This window comes from Anoplopoma fimbria, chromosome 19 (assembly GCF_027596085.1).
Source record: "Anoplopoma fimbria isolate UVic2021 breed Golden Eagle Sablefish chromosome 19, Afim_UVic_2022, whole genome shotgun sequence".
NCBI classification, from domain to species: domain Eukaryota; kingdom Metazoa; phylum Chordata; class Actinopteri; order Perciformes; family Anoplopomatidae; genus Anoplopoma; species Anoplopoma fimbria.
In genome coordinates this window covers 3,341,459-3,365,061 of record NC_072467.1, presented here as the reverse complement: position 1 = coordinate 3,365,061, position 23,603 = coordinate 3,341,459, and the positions used below count along the sequence as shown (strand labels likewise).

Sequence of the window (23,603 nt, the reverse complement as noted above, 5' to 3'; positions counted from 1 at the left end):
TGGCAAGATGCTAGGGGAAGTTTGCATCTGAGAGTGTTGATTCGTAAACATTCCCAGTGTGTGTGTTCCCAGTGTGTGTGTGTGTGTGTGTGTGTGTGTGTGTGTGTGTGTGTGTGTGTGTGTGTGTGTTAACGTGTTTTTTATTTTGTCGCAGCTTAGTCATGTGTTTGTGCACCGCCACAGCAGTGTTATTGCGTGCGATATCTCCAGTGAGTGTGTTTTCCACCAGAATTGTTTGGGTTGGCGCCGACACAGATGCGTATGTGTGACCTAATCACTCAGCCAGACGATCAGTGGGCATATCCTGGTATTGTCCTGCTGAGTGTGTTTGATGGTGTCAGTCTGCAGGCACTGAGCTCTGGACAGAGTGATAGTCTGCTCTTTTTGACATAACCTGGCTAAGGGGATGGGTCTTAAAGGAAAGCCAATAGCAGCTGGGCGGGGTCAAGTTCTTTGCTATAAAATAGATTCCAGGGTTGTTGAGCTTCTGACCAACTTCTCAGTTTAGTACGTCAAACTGCATCAGTATGTCTTGACTGTGTTGGTTCCAAAAGTGCACATTTGGATTCTCTGATTTGGCATTGTGTTTGGTTTTCCTCTGCAACTGTGTGGATTAACTAGAGCCATGGAGGTAGGACTAACTGGAGTATAGCCAACTAAAGAAACTTTTTTTTTGCATTCATGCATAAGACACAGAATATGTGATATTTAGTGATATGATGATGCTGGTACAGGTGGCAGTAATGATAATGGGGAGCATATTTATGTGTTTCAGGTGTGTATGAGGAGGTATTTGCGAGAAATTTGGGTTCTTCTGCATCTGACAGGTGAGCAGACGTCAGAAGATGTCCACATTTTTTTCTGTCTTTGCAATCAAATATCTTATAGAATATTAATATGTGAAGATCCCCTCTTGCCCTACTTCTACAGTCGGCTGCATATAAGTTTTTTTTCTGTGTGTTCAGCTTGCGTGGCAGGTATGACAGGGAGATGCAGTCTGTTTGGACGTCAACACATTCACACTTTTGATGGGGTTTTATATGAGTTTCCTGGAGACTGCAGCTACCTGCTGGCAGGAGACTGCCGCCATCGCTCCTTCACACTGCTGGGTGAGTAACACTCAGACACTCAATAAAGAAACAAACAGAATCGACCTCAAATGGCATCTGATATGCATCCAGTGCAGCTCAGTGGCTTGTGCAGTGCCTCTGCTATTAGTTTGATTCTCACTGGAATGTGTATACTAAAACAGTGTATATACTTGTACTGACATTTGAAATTGCTTTGTCAAATATCTGAAAATCATAATTTTTATGATAATAAAATAAATGTGTTTTCAATCCGCAGGTGACTTTGTCAATGGCAAAAGAACTGGAGTCACTCTGTTTCTGGGAGATGCCTTTGAACTGCACCTATCCCTCGACGGACGTCTCTCACAAGGAGAAAAAATGTTGAGTAACAGATTATTTAAAAAAAATCATAAATTGTGTGTTATGGTATTGAATTATTGCAGTAGAAAATCATCCCATCATTTGATAATGGAAAAGCTTGTGGTGTGTCTCTTTTTTTTGCAGACTATCTGTGCCCTTTGCCTCTCATGCTGTGTTCGTTGGCTCGGAGCTCGGCTTTTATAAGATGTGGAGTGAGGAGTTTGGCTTCAGTGTTATCATTGATAATGCAGGCAACATCGCCTTGACACTGACCAAACACCATACCAACCTAACCTGTGGCCTCTGTGGCAACTTCAACTCTGTGTCAGCTGATGAATATACCGCTCAAGAGGGTAAGATAATGCGAGCAAGTCGGGTAACATCAAAGGTTTGTAACTGCGTGCGTATGTAGGATATGTGAGGAAAGTTCATTATTACTGGAATCAAGGAAATGATTTGAGTCACCAGCACTCAGCAACAGGAAGACTATCAGCTCAGTACAGGAAAAGATAACAAGTTAAAGGAAAGCAGGAGGAACAGTAGTGGTAGGATGAGATTAAGGAGAAATATGTCAACTCCTTTATGTATGTGTGTGTTTTCAGGATTCCTAACAGAGAACAGTTATGATTTTGCAAATTCGTGGGAAGTGAAGGGAGCTGATCAGTCATGTCGACGTGTCTCAAGTCCCAGCCAGTCCTGTAACAGCACAAGAAAGAGTTCAGCGGTGAGAGGACAATTCACACACATAAACATGTGCATACATACATGAGTTAGGACACCTGTAAATATGTGATTACATTTTACGTGTCTGCAAACAACCTAAAAATGAACAGAAATACCTCTTCAGAAAATAAAACCTTGTATTCAAAGAGGCAGCACAAATACATTTTGAGACACATTAAGGCATATGAACCTTTGATGTAAAAGCATTTGGCATTCAAAGGGTGTTATTTTTTCTGTGTTAAAAACCATCAGCTGTACAATTATTTTGACTTTTTACAGTACTGTAGTGTGTAAAAATGATCTGGTATTATGGAGGAGTTATTGAAATTGTGCTGTTGTTGGCTAATTTTAACTTAGAAAAGGTACATTTTGACCTATCAAAATCTCATGTGGCACCCTGGGTTAAAGATGCCAACTTCGGACCACAATGACCTTGGTTTGCTCCTCTGTTTCATCTCATTACCCATCTCTTTCCCGTTATCTCTCCTCTTTCTTCTATCTTATAAAGGCATAAAATTCCCCCCAAAATCTCATAATTTGTTACAGAGTTTTGACTTAGAATCTCTGATTGCGACTATGCAAGTCTTGTGTCTTACAATATTGATTTACTATTTGAAGCTTTATTTGTATCATTCACAACTTGTGTGTGGTTCAAATAGACTTCCATTTACAGTATAAACAAGTTTCATTAGAAAGGAACAGCTGGTTAGCTAGCTGATCTGACAGGTATGAGAGCAGTTCTGTAACATGTATACTGTTGTCGTTGTGGGTGGTCTGATATGAAAAATGAAAAAAACAGCCAGTTTTAGCAAGAACATTTTGTACATCAGGAACACCCACGTGTGATGAAACCAGTAAAGGTCCCATCACTGAAGGAAAATGGTTCTCTGTCGGTTATCAATATGAAGATATCTTCATTGATATATCAGAGTATGTTCTTCTATAATTTTCAACTGGTACTTACTGACTTTAAACTTTCTTTTAACCTTATTTTATGTTCTTTAAATTATCAAAATCTTGTTTCCATCATGATGATACAAGTAGCCATCTTAAAACCTACTCATCACATGTAATTTCTAGAACCCATTACCCTTATTTACATGAGCTGACAAGACATGACAGCTCGTGCATGACAAGATGAGAATACTAATCTTTTCAGTCACAAACAACTTTTAAAGAATAAAGAACCGTTTTCCCCTTTGTTTAACCACATCTTTCCCTCGATACTAACTTTGCGTGTGTTTTTGTAGATTTTGTCGAGCTGCAGTGTGTTGCAGACATCTAGTGTGTTCCTGCACTGTGCCCACCTGGTCTCTCCCGAAGCGTTCCAATTGATGTGTCAGGAGGAGGCGTGCCACTGTGACCAGAGGGAGGGAGAGGACTGTTACTGTCCATTCCTGTTGGAGTACGCTCGCACGTGCCACGCCCACGGGATACTCCTTCATGGCTGGTTGGAGGAGAGCCAGTGCTGTAAGTTTGTCACTCACAAAGAAGGTAATTGCAAGCTATCAAGTCCCATTAATAAGCTACATGGTGTGTTTGTGTGTTCAGTCCCCAAGTGTCCAATTGGGATGCAGTACAGTGAATGCACCAAGTCCTGCTCTACAACCTGCCACAGTCTCAACATCCAGGAGGTCTGCAAGGAAGAGTGTGTGGATGGCTGTACATGCCCTGGTAACCTCCCACTCACTATACCTCCCTCTTTCACTGTCTGTCTCTCTGATAGTCAGTTGTAACACGGTGTGTGTTTGTTTCTCAGTGGGTAAGGTGTTGGACGGTAACCGCTGTGTAGAGGTATCTCAGTGTTCCTGCGTGCACATGGGACGACATTTCCCTCCAGGATCCACCATCTCTCAGGACTGCAACACCTGGTGAGGGAGCTATGTGCATGCAGAAACATGTAGAAATACACAGAAATACTGCTATATGAAAATAGTACAACACTTCTCCACTAAACTGCCTCTTTGCTGCAGTGTTTGCCGTCACGGTTCCTGGGAATGCACCAATCAAGGCTGCCCTGGTGAGAGAGACGTACAGTAGAAGTCAGTGCACTGACTTACACATCCAACTTCAAATAAAGTCCCTGGTTGCTAATTTCTTGTGTGATGTATTTGTTTTCTGTATAAAGGTGACTGCTTGGTGGTTGGCCAGTCTCACTTCAAGACCTTCGACAACAAGTTCTTCACTTTCACTGGTCACTGTCAGTATCTGCTGGCAAAGGACTGCACAGATAATGAGTTTTCTGTCATTATTGAGAACGTACAGGTAATGGTTTTTTGGGGGATTTCTTTTTTTAAAACATTTTCCTGCCTCTAGCTTCTGAGTCATCTACAGCATATTGGCTGTTGGTTTTGTGTTTCAGTGTGGAGATGATCAGGATGCTGTGTGCACACGCTCAGTGACGCTCAGCCTGTCCGCTCTGGAGGACATGACAGTGAAGCTGAAGCACGGAGGAGTTGTCTCTGTCAACAGCATGGACATCCAGACCCCAATGCATCATGGTATGCCACTTTGGCAGAATAGTGGATAAGATCAACATTTTTTATAATCCGTTAAAGCATATTTTACTCTATATGATATTATATTTAAAATAAAGCCTGAAGTATATAAGAGAAAGTACTGGAAATATTGTACTTCAATCTATTATATTCTGAAGAGGACAGAACATAAGCTCAAATATACAAAAAAATCATCCTGAAGCCATCCAGTCAACACCAGCATATAAACATCAAGTAAAGATGAATCCATCTTTGTCAATCTGATTTATTAAGAATTTTGTGATCATTATTATAAGCACACAAATATTACATATTGGTATGACTGTTTATTATTTAAATTGTTTAAATCAACACAATCTTGATTGTTTGTATAATTTTACAGGTCGTCTGCATATCCAGAGATCTGTGCAGTCTAATGTGCATGTGAAGTTTGGAGATGACTTTCGTCTGGACTGGGATGGGCGAGGCCGTGTGCTTTTAAAGGTAGAAAAAATTCTAATGGATAAAGACTTTTATGGGGGTAATGAGACTTCTGTGAAAATTAAGCCAACAACTTTACTGAATTGTGTCCACATCCCCAGCTGGGACCACGATGGGCAGGGCAGACGTGCGGTCTCTGTGGTAACTTTAATGGTAACCAAGGAGACGACTTCTTGTCTGGATCTGGTCTGGTTGAGGCGGGTCCTCAGGCGTTCGGCCAAGCATGGAGGATCAACGGAGACCCACAATGTGAAATAACCCACAAACATGAGAGTGATCCGTGTGCCATAAACCCCAAAAGAGGTATACTCACCCCTATAGATTCACACATCCCCACAAGACAAAAAAAAAAACAATATATATATATATATATATATAAATAAATATATACTCCCTCCTGCACCGTTCAGTGCGTTTTGCAGAAGAGGCCTGTGCGGTGATGATGTCAGACGTGTTCAGTGCGTGCCACTATCTGGTGAACCCGGGTCCGTTCCAGCGGTTTTGCCGTTACGATGTGTGTGCGTGTGTGGACGGTGAGGAGTGCCTCTGCTTGGCTCTGTCTGCCTACGCGGCTGCCTGCACTGCCAGAGGAGTGCTGCTCAACTGGAGGTCTCCCTCACTCTGTGGTAACTCTTTGATTAATGTACTGCTGATCATTCACATGCACATACTAGTAAACATATAAACATTACACATTTCAACATACAAACATTTCATTACATTTTCAGACGGAAAGCAGCATTGTTGAGCAACATCTGAATATGTCTACTTGAATATTTGTATCATCAAGAGTACAACAACAGTCATTACAAACAACAAATATCCATCATAATTCCAGGGATGGAAAAAGTTGGTACACTATTTCTGACAGATGAAAAAAAAAGACGAGACTAGATCCCTAACCCTGATTTGTTTTTGTCAGAACTTGAGTGCACTGGAGGCCAAGTGTATGAGGCCTGTGGGAGTGTGTGTGACCGGACGTGCCGTGCTCTGTCCGGCGGTGAGGACGGATGTCAGGGGGAGAGAGTGTGTGAGGAGGGCTGTTTCTGTCCTGCTGGAAAGTACCTGAGCGACTCCGGAGAGTGTGTGACAGCGGATCTGTGCACCTGCCTGCACGATGGACAGCTTTACCAGCCTAGTGATGTCTACGCGGATCACAACAGCATCTGGTCAGTGACCGTGCATGTGTGTATTCAGACACTATGCTAATTGATATTGTGTTTCATAGATACACCTTCACTTTTTGTGTGTTTCGCTTATGTGCTTGTGTGTAGCTACTGTGAGAATGGCTCCATGCGCTGTAGCTCCCCGGAGATGAGTACTTTACTGTCTGACCTCTTCTATGATGATGACCTGGCACCATCCAGAGGTACAGTTTAAATATTTTACAGACACTCTATTGAATGTCCTTGTGTTTCGTAATTTGCATAATCCATTATCCATATGGTATCTTTCATTTGACCATTTATCTTGAACCTGAGACTTTTCTGACATGTATGCAGTAAACAGCTGTGTCAGTAGAGCATATCTGTGGTCTGATCACCCTAAAGATCAGGTGGTTTTACGCGGCAATTAAAGATAAACACCTTTATTATCTTTTCTGAGTTTCTAATACATTTTGCATTTTAAGAACTGATCACCAACTTCATGAAAGCCATCTACATATTGGTGTGTTTGTTTTTGTGAATGCAGACCGTCGGTCAGCACAGTGCCCTCCTCCACTCGTCCGTACAGAGTGTGATGGAGGAGAAAAAGGGCTTGAATGTGCTAGAACCTGCCAGAATCTGGATCTGCCCTGTGTCAGCCTCACCTGCATCCCGGGCTGCCTCTGTCCACCTGGCACAGTAGGTGGTTTCTTATCTTTGTGTGTGTGTGTGTGTGTGTGTGTGTGTGTGTGTGTGTGTGTGTGTGTGTGTGTGTGTGTGTGTGTGTGTGTGTGTGTGTGTGTGTGTGTGTGTGTGTGTGTGTGTGTTTGCTGTAGATAAAGCACCAAACATATAAAATAGAATTTGCTGATTGATAAGCGGATTGATTTCAGGTACGTCACCGGAGAGACTGCATTGCACCGGAACAGTGTCCCTGTTACCATAACAACAGGCCATATGCATCAGGACAAACGATCTCTGTGGACTGCAACACCTGGTAAAAGTATTGTTTGCATACTTGGTTATGAAGGGGAATACCTGCAATATGTCTGCTAAACTTTCTTTCTCGTTTACAGTATGTGTGAGAACAGGAAGTGGCACTGCACAGAAAAGGCGTGCGATGGTGTGTGCCGCACTGTGGGGGAGGGGCATTACATCACTTTCGACGGCTTCAAATACTCGTTCCCCGGCCTCTGCCAATATGTCCTGGTCCAGGTAAGAGACAGAGGGTGGATTGCACAGCACACTGGTGTCAAACAGAAACACACAACATGCATCGCTTTAATTTCATCTCTCTATCTTTTCCCTACGTTTTTTCTACCTTTACTTTCAATAGGATATGTGTAATGGAGAAGAGGGTTCATTCAGAGTGCTGGTGGAGAATGAGGCCTGTGGAATTGTGGGACATCACTGTGCAAAAGCGATCACAGTCTTCTTCGAGGGAGGGTTGATTGTAATGCAACATGGAGAGGTAACACACACACACACACACACACACACACACACACACACACACACACACACACACACACACACACACACACACACACACACACACACACACACACACACACAACACAAACACAAACAAGCAGTTGGTTATGTTATTCAGTGTGTCATGCATAAAAAATGGCCAGTCCATATGAACAAAAAAAACGTTGAGCATAACTTCTTACATATAACATAACACTGCCAACAATAAAGGTTTCCTTCCTAAAACTAAACTCAAGTTTTTTTTATTATCATACAACCAAAAGGAATCACCAGGAAAAAAATGTAGCCCTTAAATCACTATATAGTAAACAATAAAGCACAAAATGGACTTTGTCTTTAATCTCAGATAAATAACAAAGTATTTTCTCAACAGTGAGACTATTAAACCTGCCTGTTTTTATAGCTCTGTAGTAGTATTTCATGAAACGCTATGTATATGATTTAAGTATGAGTATGTACTGTACATGCATAGTATGAGCATGTGCACAACTGGAACTAGCTATATAATTAGTCACTTGTGAGCAATAAGCATATTCATTAAAAAAATTGGTAAGTGTTAATGTGGAATATTTTTTATCACTCTAATGCAAGAACAAAAATAGCATGGTGCTGTTTGCATAACATTTGAATATAAACCATATAATAATTGCTATTTGTAAATCAGCAAACTTGATCAGACACTACCAACGTTCAGATGCCAGAGGTCTGACACATTCATTACATCATATTCTGCTTTACTCACTCAATCTGAGTCTTGCAACCAAACTTGACAGACTTGACCTGTGAGTATATACATCCATGGTTGGCATCTTTCTCTCTCATAGGTGAAGATGAAGAGGCCGGTTCTGCAGAGCTCACAGGTGGAGATTGTTAAATCTAGTCAGCTTTACACCGTGCTGCTGGGGAAACACATTTCCCTCAGCTGGGACAAAGGAACTCGCCTCCTGGTTCACATCTCAGCCTCATACAGGGTACTTATGTATTATAACATCACTTTTGACTGGCTGCACCTTGTTTGTTTTATTTATTATTATTTTATTTTAAACATATTATTTTTGTTGCATACATTTTATTGTGTGTAGGGCCGGGTGTGCGGTCTGTGTGGTAACTTTGATGGGAACGTCAACAACGACTTGGTGAGCAGTAACAACCAGCTCGAGGTGGACTCTTCACACTTTGGGAACTCCTGGAAGGTTATTCCCAGCTGTGCAGATGTAACAGAGGTAAAGTCTGGTCTTAGATTAAAGGGTCGGTTCGCTCAAATTACAAAGTAGCACCTTTCCTCTCTAGCTTTGGTTTCAGTAAAAGTTAGGGCAAACTCTTAAACTGTAATAAGTAGACTTGGCTGTATACAATAATGTTCCATACATGGTCCAGATCTGGAGCATTTAGGAACATGTTTGGTCTAGTAACATAGTGACTAAAAGCCAATAGCTGCCTGGAAGATTTGAAATCAACCTTAAAATGTAAATTTCACTCTTGAAAATAGCTTTGTATTTGAACTTCCAATATATACAAAAACTGTAGTTTGATTCTTATATTACTAACTATTGAATTTCTAGTATAGAATAATATGTGGATACTGTCACACTATATTTGTGTGTGTTCTTTTGTGTATAGATACCTGCTCCTTGCAGCGAAAACATTGTCAAGCTGGTAACAGTGGAACAGTCGTGTCGTGTGATCACTGGTCCTCTCTTTAGAGAATGCAACAACCAGGTGAGTGTAATTACAGACACAACAGATATCCCTTGACACCACATGCATTGTTAGGTTCATGTGCTTGGTCCTCTCTTAACATTTTCCTGTGTGTCTCCAGGTGGATGCAGAGCCATATGTAGAGATGTGTGTGGAGGCAGCATGCTCTTGTCCATCGGTGGGCGACTGTGCGTGTTTCTGTGATGTCATCGCGGCCTACGCTCAGGCCTGTTCAGAGAGGGGCGTATCCATCAGCTGGAGATCCAATGAGCTTTGCCGTGAGTGTGAAGAATTTCTCTGTTTCCCCATCAACATTTAGAAATTCATTATGTCATTTTCTGGCAGAAATATACTTTCTTGTCAGGAAAATACTTCATAGCTACTCGACCAAGTTAACAATGTATTTCAAGCTTTCAAAATCAAGTGGCTAGAAATAAATAAATAAAGTAAGATAATAATGATAATAAGTATTCTGTCTGAAACACAAGTCATCTACCATGCAGCTCTTCTCCTTTTTTTAAAACATTGAATAATATACCACAATCACTGAACCGCCACTTCTCCCACATGACACCTTTAGTGTTATCAACAAGACTTAACACTTTTAAAGCTACCCTGACTTTCTTTTAGGTTTTTAGTTCTTACATCATGTTCTTGTTTTTCACTTGATAAACTATATCTATACTCTCATATCAGAAGTTATGTTATAAAAAAATCTACTCTTTATGGTATAGTTGAGAAAATTAACTTGTTTTTCTGCATTTCTGAATACTTTATTATGCAGGTCACATATCCTGTTTATCTTGAAGGAAGCGTTTTATGTAGTTAGGATTGGTAAAAAACAGAGGCAAGGTTTTGTCGCGTGGTAAATAAAACAGTCTATTATTTAACTTTGGTTTCCTTAGCCATGAGCTGTGAGGAACTGAACCCGAGGATCCCAGGTATAGGGGAGGAGCTATGCCAGTGGAGATATAACGCTTGTGGTCCTGCCTGTCCGATCACCTGCCAGCACCCAGATCCCCTCCATTGTTCGCTCTCCTGTGTGGAAGGTTGCCATGCCTACTGCCCCCCAGGTGCCTATAATACTCACTGGACATTTGAGCATGCAAAATCCAAATGCGGTATATATATGTATGTATGAATGTACAATATGCAAATAATAAAGGCCAGTTTAAACCTCAGCTTTTGTTTTTTTTAGGCCAGCTACTGGATGAGGTGGCCATGCGTTGTGTAGATCCCTCCCAGTGTCAGGTGTGTATCCACGATGGTCAGAGAATTTCCCATGGCAACAAGGTCATCCTGAACCACGAAAACCCAGAGCACTGCAAGATATGGTAATTCTGCACTCAGTAACAAGTCTGCATATTTTGGATTGGTCAATAATGCTTTGCACATTATAAGATGCTTTATTTTTCTTTTCTGTAGTCACTGTTACAACAACACACTGAGCTGTGAAGCTTGTGCCTCCTCCGCCTTGTTCACCACTCCCACACCAACACCTGCCTATGCCACCTTCACAACCCTGCCCTTCACCACCTTGATGCCCGAGGGAACGTGTGACCGCGCTATGGATCTGGCATTCCTACTGGATGGTTCAGAAGCCCTGAGTGAAGATGAATTCCAGGCAACCAAAGAGTTTATTCTGGGAGTGGTTGAGCGATTCCGCATGGGCTCAGCTCACACTCGAGCCACGGTGCTGCTCTACCACTCTGGAGTCAAAACTTATGACCTGCAGGTAGATTAACATTGGTTGTACATGTGTGACACAGCAAAAGTCTATATTCTTACACAAAAACATGCAATGCTACACTAAGAATTCTGTGGAAAAATACTTAATTATTTGCTTGATCTACCTGTTTTTCTCTCTCCTTTATGCATGCAGGTTCAGAAGTGGCTGTTTAAGAAGACTGTGCGTGAGCTGCATTACACGGGAGGAGATGCGGCCTTCTTGGATGAGGCTGTCAAGTACCTGGTTATCAACATCTACGACAAGAACAAGCGTGACCATGCTGGCCGTGTTGCCATCATCTTAACTGCTAGTGCCAACCCTCGCCCCGTCCGTGGAATGGTCAAGATGCTCCGCAGGAAAGCCATCACCACCCTGACAGTGGCACTGGGTCCCGGGGTAAACATGGGGCAGATTAATGACATCACCAAGGTCAACCCAGAAAACAGGGCCTATGTGCTTAGCAGCACAGGTGAGCTGCCTGAACATCTGTTAGGGCTGACAGATTACCTCTGCACCTTGGGGCTGGAGCCTGAGGTGGCCAAACCTCCAATGCCCACTGCGGGTAAAGCTCGGCAAACCACGACCACTACAACCCTGGCTCCTCGTCTGGAGCCCAACCCCACACAATACCTCCCCAACGCTCCTACGCCCGCCGCCCCCTCTGACCTGTCTCCCATCACCACATCGCCGCCTTCCATCTCTCCTGTCACAGATGTGACGTTCATCCTGGAAGGCTCCGATGCAGTTGGTGAGGCAAACTTCAATAAGTCGCTCCTCTTTCTGGAGGAAGTTATCTCAAAGCTGACGGAGGAGGAGGAGTTCATACGAATCAATGTGATACAGTACTCGGAAACGGTCACTGTGGAGATCCGTCGGTGGGAGTTGAGGCGGCAGAAGACCCTGCTGATGCAGCGACTGAGGGAGATTCGCTGGAGGGGTGGAAGTAAGACGAACACAGGAGCAGCTATCACTACAACTTTTCAAGAAATGGTTACAGTCCAGCCTTCACCTGGCCCGACCCCTCCTCAGCTGGTCTTCCTTGTGACAGAAAATCCACCAACTGACATAGTGACCCGCCCACCGTCTACGAGCACCCACACACAAGTGTACCCCATTGGTGTCGGATCAAAAATACGAGAGTTTGACTTACTACCATTCAGCTCACCTCAACGGCCACTGATGGTTGACGACTACAACAGTCTGACAACCCTGGTACACCGTGTAGTGAATATCACACAAATCACAGTCAGGCCCCGCTCTCCTACGCTGCCACCCCTGGTCGTCCCAACACTCGCCACCCTGCCACCCTCAGGTACAAACGACACACTCATATAATACTCACTCAGTCCACAAGGAGTCCTAAGTCTGTACTCATTTGTGATTATATCTCTGCACAGTGCCGTGTAAGAAGCCTGTGGATGTGCTGTTCCTGTTGAAGGCTGGACGGCAGTTTGAGGACATGAAGACATTTGTGAAAGCTTTCATCAATAATGCCGACATGGGTAAGTGTGACCCAGCCCATAAATGTCCTGTTGTGAACGGCAACTCACTGATGTGTAGTATTGTTATGGGTCTTGTACAATTATATTTCAAAATAATAATAATAAGAAGGGGGAGCTGTAATTTTTGCCACTATTATTAGTCAGATCATAAGTGGTTTAACAGCAATTTGGATAATTGTTTTGAATAAGAGATTTCTAGTCATTAATTAAGTTAGTTGTGCACCAAGACACAGAATTGGGGCTATCAAGTGTATAACGTGGCTGGTACATATATACTAATGCTTATTGGAGTAACCAGATTCTAGATCTCCCTTCCCTGCATGGCTTCAGTAATTTAAGTTGTTCATGTGTGCAGGGCTGAACGGCACTCAGGTGAGTGTGGTTCAGTATGGAGACACCAACACAGCAGAGCTCACCTGGAAGGATGAACAGAGCAAATCCAACCTCCTGAACCTGGTGGGGAGAATACCAAGCAGGACCGCCGCTGCCCCAGCGCTAGGTAGTGGATACGTCAACTAGTATGTGCACACACATATTAAAGCAGACACACACAAGCTCACTGCTCTTCGTCTCTCTGCAGGCTCAGCACTGCGATTCGCTGTGCAGACGGCCATCTCGCCAGCCAGCGGTGGAAGAGTCGGTGTAGCTAAGGCCGTGGTGATGCTGGTGACGGACAAATCTGCTGATGATGTCAAAGAAGCAGCTAGCGAGGCACTGGCAGCAGGTGATCAAGTCACCATTGACAAAATTAACATGCGATACCTCAGTTCAAAATTCAGTTGGCATGTTTCCATCGTCACACTTCCTTTGTCACAGATTTGGTGTAGTTTCACTGATAACAGTCTCTTTGCTCAGGTGTGTCAGTGTTCCCCATCGGGGTGGGGCCAGGCTATGACAGGAGTGAGATTGGCATAATCGGTCACCATGGCAACCAAGACAACACTCTGCACTTGGACAGCATGGATCAATTGCTGATGTTGCTGACTCTAGACCACGGTTACACAGAGAGAATCTGCAGAGGTGCTTAAAGACACACACACACACACACACACACACACACACACACACACACACACACACACACACACACACACACACACACACACACACACACACATACAGTTACTCTTTTCTCATAGTAAAAATAATTAATTAATAAACCTGTTCTTTTGTATAGTTTTAATAGTAATGCATTATAATGCAGGTGATAATTTATCATAATAAGGGTAATTGGTTATTTACTTTGGTTCTCAGCTGGTCCACCAGGACTGTGTGTTGATGATGATGGAAATGAGAGGAAGGTGAGTAATGTCTGCAAAGGTTGAATACAAATTAGAGCCGTGCAGCGACCTTTTACAGCATTTCTTGTTATGAATTGTCTGTTCTTGTGATTCAGCCTGGTGAGTCATGGCTGCTGGAGGACGGCTGCCACTCTCTCCTGTGCCACCCCAGTGGGGCAGTGACAGTACAAAACCACAAAGTCAGCTGTGACAGACTGGAGCCGCCGGCCTGCAGCAACAACATGCCACCTGTCAGAGTCCAGGAGACCTGTGGCTGCCACTGGGAATGCCCTTGTACGTACATCTAAAGGATCAAAATAGCTTTCTGAAGTTTCTAGCATTGCATTTAACCCGTCTATATAAAGTGCACATCATTTCCCACGTGGGCTGTTAACAATGAGTGCTGGAGACTTGCATTCCAGTCTATTTATACTGACTGTTAACGGATCACGTGACTCCTGTACAATCACTCTCTTCCTCCTGCCTGGTGTGTGTGTGTTGACAGGCATGTGTATGGGCAGCTCCACCAATCACGTGGTGAGGTTTGATGGCTTGGCACTTAGGCTGGATGGGGAGGGTGCGTGCTCCTATACACTTCTCACTGTCAGCAGAGGCATCAGTGAAGGGTCAGAGGTCAAACTCCACAGCGGGCCTTGTCAGGACTCAGCGAATTACAACCAGGTCTGCATGAAAGCCATGGAGGTGATCCATGGAGGGCATAAACTGATGCTGAAGGATGATATGACGGTAAGCTGTGGTCAGAATGCCGTCATACTAAAATTGATCATTATACGTGGGTCTATGAATGGTTATTTACTGGCCATGTGTTTGTTTGAGCAGGCAGTGATTGACAGGGAGGAACTTTCTCTGCCGTGGCGGTTTGCTGGCCTAGAGCTGGTACGTTATGGAGGAGTGATGCTGCAGCTCAAGTCGGACCAAGGCTACGTCCTGACTTTCACTCCCCAGAGCAACGAGTTTACCATCACACTGCTCAGCTCCGCCACCACTGGAGACACCGCCGGACTCTGTGGTAACAAAATCTAAAAATCCATTTATTCAAGTGTAAAATAAGTCAGCCCTGTTTTGCTTTATTTATTTGCTTCTATCGCGACTGTAACTCCTTATTCAGACCACAGTTCTCTCTCTTTGTATCTTTCTTCCAGGTGCCTGTGGGGAGGAGAAGTTGAACGTCCTATCTTTACGCAATGGCAGCTCAACCGCTGACCAGACAGGCTTCATCTCAGACTGGACCGTGGCTGTGGATGACGGTGTGTGTCTGCCAAAGCGGAGAGCACAGTGTGTGTCTGGAGCAGCGATGGGATGTCAGGCCCTACGTTCGGAGGTGTTTGAGCAGTGCCATGCTCATATTCCCGTCCAGGTGTTCCTTGCAAAGTGTGAGGAACAGGCATGTGAGGAGTCAGATGTTTGCGAGCTGATTTCTGCCTACGCCCGCCTCTGTAGACAGAGAGATGTGTGTGTGGACTGGAGGAGCCCCCACCTCTGCCGTAAGTTAGTTTTTTAATATGTGTGTATGTATCAATTCAGCAGATGCAGTTTAACACCCAGTCTGAGCATGAATCTTCACTTTAGCCTGATCTGTGTGTTACAGCATTACAATGCCCCAGCTCCATGGTGTATGATGCATGTCGGACAGGTTGTGTAGAGGACTGTGGTAACATACAGACGTTGCCAGGCGACTGGTCGGTTGCCAAGGGTAAAGAATCATCCTGTATGGACACACCTACAGAGGGCTGTTTCTGTACTGGAGGGACAGTTTTGCACCACGGACAGTGTGTATCACCAGAAGCATGCAGTCAGTGTGTGGACCATCATGGACGTACATATATGGTGAGACGCATGAGAAGACAAATATAACTGAATGTGTGAGGGAGGGATGCAAAATGTAAATCATCTTCCCAGTTACAGAAACACATGCTGATAGAACTGGATGGGGCAACCGTTGAGGTGTTCACTAGTAAAGTGTGCTGTGAGCGCCCTCTAGTGTTTGTTTGTAGGACATCAATCAAATTGAACATGCTTTGATTTGTTCGAACAGTACACGCAGAGCTGGGTACCAGATGAGAACCAATGTTTGATTTGCATGTGTTTGGACCAACAACGCATCAACTGCACTGCCCGGCCCTGCAATGACGTCAAAGGCAAGCACCCACTCTGCTACTGCTGCTTATGCTCATACATAAAAAAAAACGATATATTAGTGTTGCATTGTGTGTTTCGATATAACACTTTTAATAATGAATTGTCTTTTTGTGTGTGCAGCTCCAGTATGTGGACCCTGTGAGATCCTGAGAGAGAAGAGAGAGTCTAAGTGCTGCCCAGAGTACGAGTGTGGTATGTAAAAAAAAAACACTATGTGGCATAATTACAACGTTTCTATTTACAGCTCAGTATTAAAGTACTCTCATCACTAAGAGATATTGGAAGGTTGCTGCTGAACCCGAGAATAAATGGCTCACACATCAACAATTCAACAAAATAAACTGATGTAATGTGTTCCATATTTATCAGGCAATTACAGTTTATATCTCACCCAAATTCAACAGACTGTCTCACTTTGTGACTTTTCAGTGTGTGATCTGGTGACTTGTGACTTGCCGGAAGTGCCCCGCTGTGAGGACGGGCAGGCTGTGGTTCTGAAAAACCCTGGGGAATGTCAACCTATACACGAGTGCGGTACGCCATTAACGCATTCTCTGTGATGTTTGAGCTCTGCTTTTCTCTGGCACACATACAGACATGAAACAGAGCACTCATCTATGTGATCTCTTTTACGTGTTTCTCTTCATCTCTTTTTCCCCCTCTCAGTCTGCAAAAAGGGAGAGTGCGCTCAAAAAGCTCCCCCCGTTTGTGCCGCACACCGCCAACTGTCAGTTAAAAACACAAAGTGCTGCGACGTGTTTGAATGTGTGTGCAACTGCCATAACTCCAGTCACACCTGCCCGGCTGGGTTCATCACATCCTCATCTACCAACGACTGCGGCTGCACAGAAACCACCTGCCTGCCAGACAAGGTGTGTGAGGAGTGTGTGTTTGTTTAAATGCATCTGTTTTCATTTAAGGGCTTTTACTGTTTAAACAATCCTGCTGTCATTATTTATATTTCTTTCCAGGTGTGTGTGGTTGGTGGCGTGGTTCACCCAGTGGGGAGTCAATGGGAGGAAGCATGCCAGAAGTGCAGATGCACCCAGCTGCAGGACAAAGACACATCACTGCACATCGCTCAGTGTACGCCGCCTGTGTGTGATCGAACCTGCCCTCAGGTGAGACACACACACCAAATGCACACATTTGCATTATGCTTATATTACCTGTCAATCCATATATATTTATGATATATTTCAGGGCTCCATGTACACTCCATCAGAAGGAGAGTGCTGTGGGAAGTGCACAGTGACCAGCTGTGTGGAGTCAAAGGGAGAGATGAGAGGGGACTCACTGTTTGGGCAAAACCTCAGACGCGTATGTGCAGAGAAATAATACATGCCTGAATAATATATGCAACAAATCCTCCATATAAAGCTTAATGTCATGTTTAAATAACAATAACAATCACTCAGCTTAGGCAATATATTTCTGGCTGTGTATTTATATCAGTGAAGCGCTTTCTCCTTTCTCTTATTGGATTTTAATCTAATCCCTGTGTTTCTTTTAATAGGTGGGAGAGGTGTGGCAGTCTCCTCGTCAAAAATGTGTGTTACATCAGTGTATGAAAGTGAAAGACGAGGTGTTCATCTCTGAAACAAACGTCAGCTGCTCTGTTATGGACACCCCATCCTGCCCGCTGGGAACAGAGCTACGCTGCGACACCCGGGATTGCTGCCCCAGCTGCCACTGCGGTAAACACACATCCATACACAATTATACACGACAAAATAAGCAGACCCACCATTTGTTTCCCAGCAGGGCGGCGTTATGAGTTAGGAGAGTGTCCTTGAACTAGCAGGCACCATATCATAAACTACTGAGATGCAGTCGCAGTGTCTGTCCAGCAGATGACTCTCTCGCATTAGTGTCATCCTGGAGCTACTTATCCTCACCTGACCTAACAAAGCCGGGGGTCTAATGCTGTGCTTACTAAAAAGCATTATAATTATTTGTACTTTTCTCTCCTCAGCTCCTATGGATGTCTGTGTCCTCAACAACACTGTGATAGGAGTGAGTTGTGCAGACAGGAAACACTCTTCTTTTGTATGAGAACATTTTGAATAGATCCTTCAATGCTCAACCTGTGTGTGTTTGTGCAGGCAGGCGAGAGGCTGATGGTGGACGTGTGCACAAACTGTGACTGTATCGTGGAAGACGGTGCCGTGAAGAAATACAGACTGTCCTGCAGGAGATTCAGCTGTCCCACCTGCCCGATGGTAACCATCATCCCAATCATTATATTTTACCATCACCAATATCATTTGTCATCATCATCATCATAATCATCATCATGACTAACCAACAGATCCAAACGTTCCTCATTTTCATCAAAGATTTCCTAATCTTCTGACTACATTCCCTCCCTACTCATCATTAACTTGGTGCCACATCGTTTTTCATGATTCACTCTGCTTACAGAGGTAAATAGTGAGTTACTTATTTTCACAAAAGGGTCCAGACACATTTGTCTTTGTATTTAAATCAATGTCCTTCTGATGTCTTCCCATATGAGCTAACAGGCAATACTAACCACAATGTTTTCAGGGATACACTCTGCAGAAGGAGGAAGATGCTTGCTGTGGCCGATGTGTTCCCACTGCCTGTTTCATGCAAAGGCCAGACGGGGAACTGATCAGTGTGCAGGTGGGTTCTTAGCAGAAAAAACGAGGCCTTTCTTATGCAGACACATCAATGCCCTTACAGACTAATTTGCTGTTGAAGAGAAACTTGAAAATAATGATGATGCTTTTGATATTTATATATTTTTATACAGACTTTTTCCAGATAGCACCAGACTGTACTGTACTGTAGTCTACTATTTTATACAACTACTGTACTATGTTGTTCCATGCTGTACTATACTTGTTCCTTGGATCAACAAAGTTCGTCTATATCACAAATATATAATTTTGATTTTATTTGTTTACTTAAGTCAATTTTAAAAAGGACCAGCTTCTCAGCAGCATACATGAATGCTGATGCGTGTGTGCCTCTCTCCCTCCAGGTGAACACCACTAAGGAGGACGGTTGCAACCTTTATACCTGTGGTGTAAACGGTAAAGGGGATCTTGTCCTTCAAACCCGAGTGACCACCTGCCCTCCTTTTGACCGTCAAACTTGCCTGAACCAGGGGGTACGACTGCCTCAATAACTTACCTGCATCTCCATCTCCCAGTGTTTCCACTCCTGAACATCTCTAATTGTATTACATTTTTTCTCTCCTGTTTGTTTTTAGGGGAAAATCAGCAAGATTGAAAAAACCTGCTGTGAGATGTGTAAGTAGAGCTGTGGCTTCTGCAGGACTGGTAAGCTATTTTGAAAAAATCAGGACGTTCTGATTTTAATATGTGTGTGTGCATGTATGAAGGTACGGAGCCAGAGTGTCGGAGGACAGTAGGAACGCTTAACTACATCAAAGTGGATGACTGCCAATCAGAGCACCAGATAGAATTGCACTATTGTGAGGTAACAGATTACACACACACACACACACACACACACACACACACACACACACACACACACACACACACACACACACACACACACACACACACATACACCAACCCCCCAGGATTAGCCCGTTAAGTTCAATGAAATCCTACTGTAACAGTGTCCTTCTCCATCCCACCCTCTCTGTCCCTCCCTGTGGTGCTGTCCATCCGTCCATCTTTCCATCTGTCTATCAGGGCAAATGTCGCAGTAAGTCCATGTTCTCCCTGGAGAGTGCTGCTGTGGAGCAGGAGTGTGTGTGCTGTGCTGCCGTGGAGACGGAGCCGCTCAGTGTTCCCATCCTGTGTGCCAACGGCACCCGTAGCCAGCAGACTGTCCTGTCTGTCACCGCATGCGACTGTCTGTCCAAACACTGCACCTAGAGTAAGGGAGAGAGAGAGAGAGACAGATTATAAATCCAGAGGGTATGTGTGTATCCAAGTAAAATGTACCCTTATACACAAATAACAATAAAACAAACCTGACAGTTTCTGTAAGCACTCATTTTGTGTCTGTCTTTTCTTTTAGTGATTTTGATTCTTAAATGCTTTGAGAACATCCATTGTTTTATATATATATATCAAACAATCAATCAATGAAGTAATGAATGTTGCCTCTATGTGAGATAACAAGCCTATTTTTGCATTTATATATTGTTTTGGGTCCTCTGAGATTGGCAACTGGTAGGCGAGGTTTACTTTCAAGTCTGGCCACTAGTAAGCTTTCTTCCTCTCTGGCTTACACACACACACACACACACACACACACACACACACACACACACACACACACTGGGAATGTTTACGAATCAACACTCTCAGATGCAAACTTCCCCTAGCATCTTGCCAAAAGACAAAGACAGTATTGTGTGTCCAAATATATGCTTATCCAATCCTGGCACCACTTTTCAACATCGTGCTCTGAGGTTATTTCATTAGACATCTCCTCAGGTTGCTGTTGGGTGGAGCTGTGTTGCAAATTACACAATATACTAATAACCATGATAAAGTTTTAATCTTTCAGGTGACAACAAAAATAAAAAAGTTCACCAGCACAGTCTGTAACTGTCGTCTAATCAACGATAACATGCATCACCTCCTCTTTCCCTCCCGTATGAAACGATCAGGGAATTAGCCGAGCTGTGTGCGCGCCTGTTAAGCCATGGGTATCGGGAGCGCGCCCGGATTGTCCACCATCTCAGCCAGGCTGTGCACTTCGTCTTATTATCCATCTCCATTGCGAAGCACTGATCCTCCACTGAGCACTGGTGAGTTCACTTTTTCCCACTTTCCTTCCATGTGAGGTGTGATGTAAAACAGTGACACTCATCACTTTTACAGAGTCACTCCTGAGCGCGTTTTCTTTGCACAGTTCATTTGATTTGTGTGTACAGTAGGCTTACTCAATGAACAAAGCTTCACCTGAACTGCTGCTTTAAGAATGTAAGTCTCACTGCAGGGGTGCTGAGGTTGTTTTGTCATCTGACCATCTTTGCAGACAACTGTTGCGTCATTGAGCGTTTTAATTAGATGCATATTGATCCCAACAACTGCTGGAGGATGAGTTAGTCAAAATGGAAATGAATTAGTCAAATGCACGCTGTGTTATTGTGATGTTTTGTATAAAAAATGAAATTTACAGACTGAAGTAAAGTGAAAGTTTGCAGCAAAGCCCATTTGGTTTGGCCTTTGTTTGATGTCTATGTTTCCTGTTAAGGCATTAGAAAGCAAGCAGCTGTTAAAATTAGCACCGTGTAATCGGCTGTATTCCAGGACAGGGGGTATTAGACCGCTCCCCTGGTGCCCTCTGCCCCGTTAGGGTTGGTGTGAGGGTGCAGCTGACACCCTCCGCTGCTGAGCTGTCAGAGGGCTTTAGGCCTTTAAGCCGGAGACGCAAACTCGGATGCATTTGTGCATTCCTCCCTGTGCCTTCTCCAGAGGAAGGACATATGGAAAAATAACAAAAACATGTTGGGCCATGAAATAAATACAAATAGTATTAGGTAAGAAATCTAAGTTTAAAAAAAAAACAAAAAAACAATATGATCTTTGTTATATTGGACCTTTGCAAAAGAGACATTTTGGCAGAGTTAAATTACAAACTATCTTTCCATGCAAACTCAAAAAAACGCAAAAAAATGCAAATGAGAAGAGTGAATAGTAAGAATAAGAAATGCAATCTATCACTTATGTTCTGGTAGAGATGCTAAGTTAATGTGCCTGCAAAGTGTGCATGCATATTGATTAGCATGAGCAGTGTACACATTCTTAGAAGCTGCAAGAAAATAATCAGCCATTGGGGAAAAGGTATCATGACTAATAAGGTAAGTGACGCACCACACATGGAGCATGTGGCTGACAGCAGAACAGCCTGTGACATAAACAAACTCAGACTCCTCTATGTTTCTCCAAAAAACAACCACAGCAGCATTTACACACTTCCCGTATCAGTATAATGAATAATAATGATGATAATAAATAAAATAAAAAATTAATATAATTGTCTGTGAACAGAATGTGACATTTTAGTTCATTTTCTCAGGTGTTTTTGTGAAATAATTAATACTTTCACCTCCACAGGCCTGTAATCAGTCAAATCAATCGGTCTAATGAGGAAATATCAATATTTGGTTTAATTGCTCACAAATGATATCCACAATGACATGTGATGATGGATCGCAAGACGACATACATTTGTTTTATGAAGGTTACAAGCCAAAAGTTTGACCGGCTGAACTCTGAGAGACATATTCTCCATTTCCATCTCAGCTCTGTGTTGTCAACACATAACATCAACAAGCACAACATCAACAACACAACACGTAAACTGGGATTATTTGTGTGTATCTGTGTGCATATAAGGGGATTGACGGTTGAAGCTCTCTATATGCTTATGTGGTTAACTGTTCGTGCATTATCTCATTGCTTTCCCTGCTGTCTCCGGCGGCTAGAACATGTAGTTTGAAACAGTTGTGGGCCCACTTTTGCATGCAATCCCCTTTTTCTTCTACCCACAATAACACAAAATGATCAAATCTGTAAAGCTCGTTTACCTCAGGGTTAAAAACGTATCTGGTACATGTGTCAAAATAAGATTTAGGTATCTTATTTTTCTTCTTTCAAATACTAAATGTGCAGCTCTCACTTCTTACTGCCTGAAAACTTAAGTGACAAAGTGTGTGATAAGAATGACCCCACTATGTACATTAATATGGTAATTCAAACATGGCAGGATACATTTCCATTACTTGTTATAAATCCATGATTTTAATTTCAAAGAGCATTAACAGTCACAGGTGAGAGGTTTGAAATCTGAAACAATAGTAACAATGTCAGTGTCACTGATACATTCATCTTGTGACAAACATGAGATGAACACAAAAATGTAAAAGTTCTGTCTAATTTGTAAGTAAGCAATTTTGACGTGGAGTTAAGCAACAGACGCATCCTTTGAAGGACTTCAAAAGGCTTAAGATTTATCAAAAAATTCATAATGCTCTCTCACATTAATTAAATGGCTTTAGAAACATGTTTAAGTTTTGTTGTCACATGCATGGGCAGAAAAGACACAGGTAGGGGCATCAACCCATCAGGGTTCATTGTTATTTACTTAAAATCATCAAAACTATGAATACTGGTAACAATATTCTTATCATTTTGGGGGTTTTCTGAGCTTTAGGAACAATTGAGAAAATTGATTGCACATTTTAGGAATATTAGCTATGTTATTTGCACTTAAAACACTTGTTCCACATTTTATATCGGTATAATGAAGCCTTTGGATCTGCTTGTGCTTCTGTTAGTGTGAGACTTATCTGCTCGGATTCCTCAAAACACTTCCTCCTTTATCTCCAAAGAATGAGCCCAGTGACCAAATTACCCCAACAGATTGTAAACTGTGCCGCTTGGATTGAACTGTGAGCTTAATCTAAGCCTACATCATCAATTGGGTGAAAAAGAGATGAGA

General features: G+C 43.1%; 1 protein-coding gene across 1 annotated transcript; it reads left to right on the top strand.

Annotated features, from left to right (window-relative positions):
- Positions 1-560: 560 nt before the first annotated feature.
- Positions 561-20,131, top strand: vwf (von Willebrand factor). Its single transcript, XM_054619634.1, has 53 exons — positions 561-631; positions 776-827; positions 966-1,109; positions 1,348-1,450; positions 1,575-1,783; positions 2,033-2,154; positions 3,404-3,623; positions 3,705-3,827; positions 3,913-4,024; positions 4,127-4,173; positions 4,282-4,418; positions 4,516-4,654; positions 5,034-5,134; positions 5,233-5,434; positions 5,542-5,757; positions 6,054-6,300; positions 6,406-6,500; positions 6,824-6,975; positions 7,170-7,273; positions 7,353-7,491; positions 7,613-7,747; positions 8,595-8,741; positions 8,853-8,993; positions 9,391-9,489; positions 9,590-9,746; positions 10,374-10,541; positions 10,667-10,802; positions 10,894-11,203; positions 11,351-12,509; positions 12,595-12,699; positions 13,055-13,198; positions 13,280-13,423; positions 13,555-13,719; positions 13,954-14,000; positions 14,096-14,273; positions 14,485-14,726; positions 14,820-15,009; positions 15,143-15,484; positions 15,589-15,827; positions 16,036-16,138; positions 16,260-16,331; positions 16,569-16,673; positions 16,806-17,011; positions 17,111-17,260; positions 17,343-17,459; positions 17,656-17,836; positions 18,115-18,155; positions 18,245-18,361; positions 18,690-18,788; positions 19,150-19,278; positions 19,381-19,420; positions 19,513-19,610; positions 19,835-20,131. The coding sequence occupies exons 1-53, from the start codon at positions 626-628 to the stop codon at positions 20,018-20,020; spliced, it is 8,562 nt and encodes a 2,853-aa protein (XP_054475609.1). The 5' UTR covers positions 561-625; the 3' UTR covers positions 20,021-20,131.
- The last annotated feature ends 3,472 nt before the right edge of the window (positions 20,132-23,603 follow it).

Coding starts and splice junctions, on each gene's coding strand:
- vwf (XM_054619634.1), top strand. Junction 3,624..3,704: donor GTTGGAGGAGAGCCAGTGCT/GTAAGTTTGTCA, acceptor TTGTGTGTTCAG/TCCCCAAGTGTCCAATTGGG. Junction 7,492..7,612: donor GCCAATATGTCCTGGTCCAG/GTAAGAGACAGA, acceptor TACTTTCAATAG/GATATGTGTAATGGAGAAGA.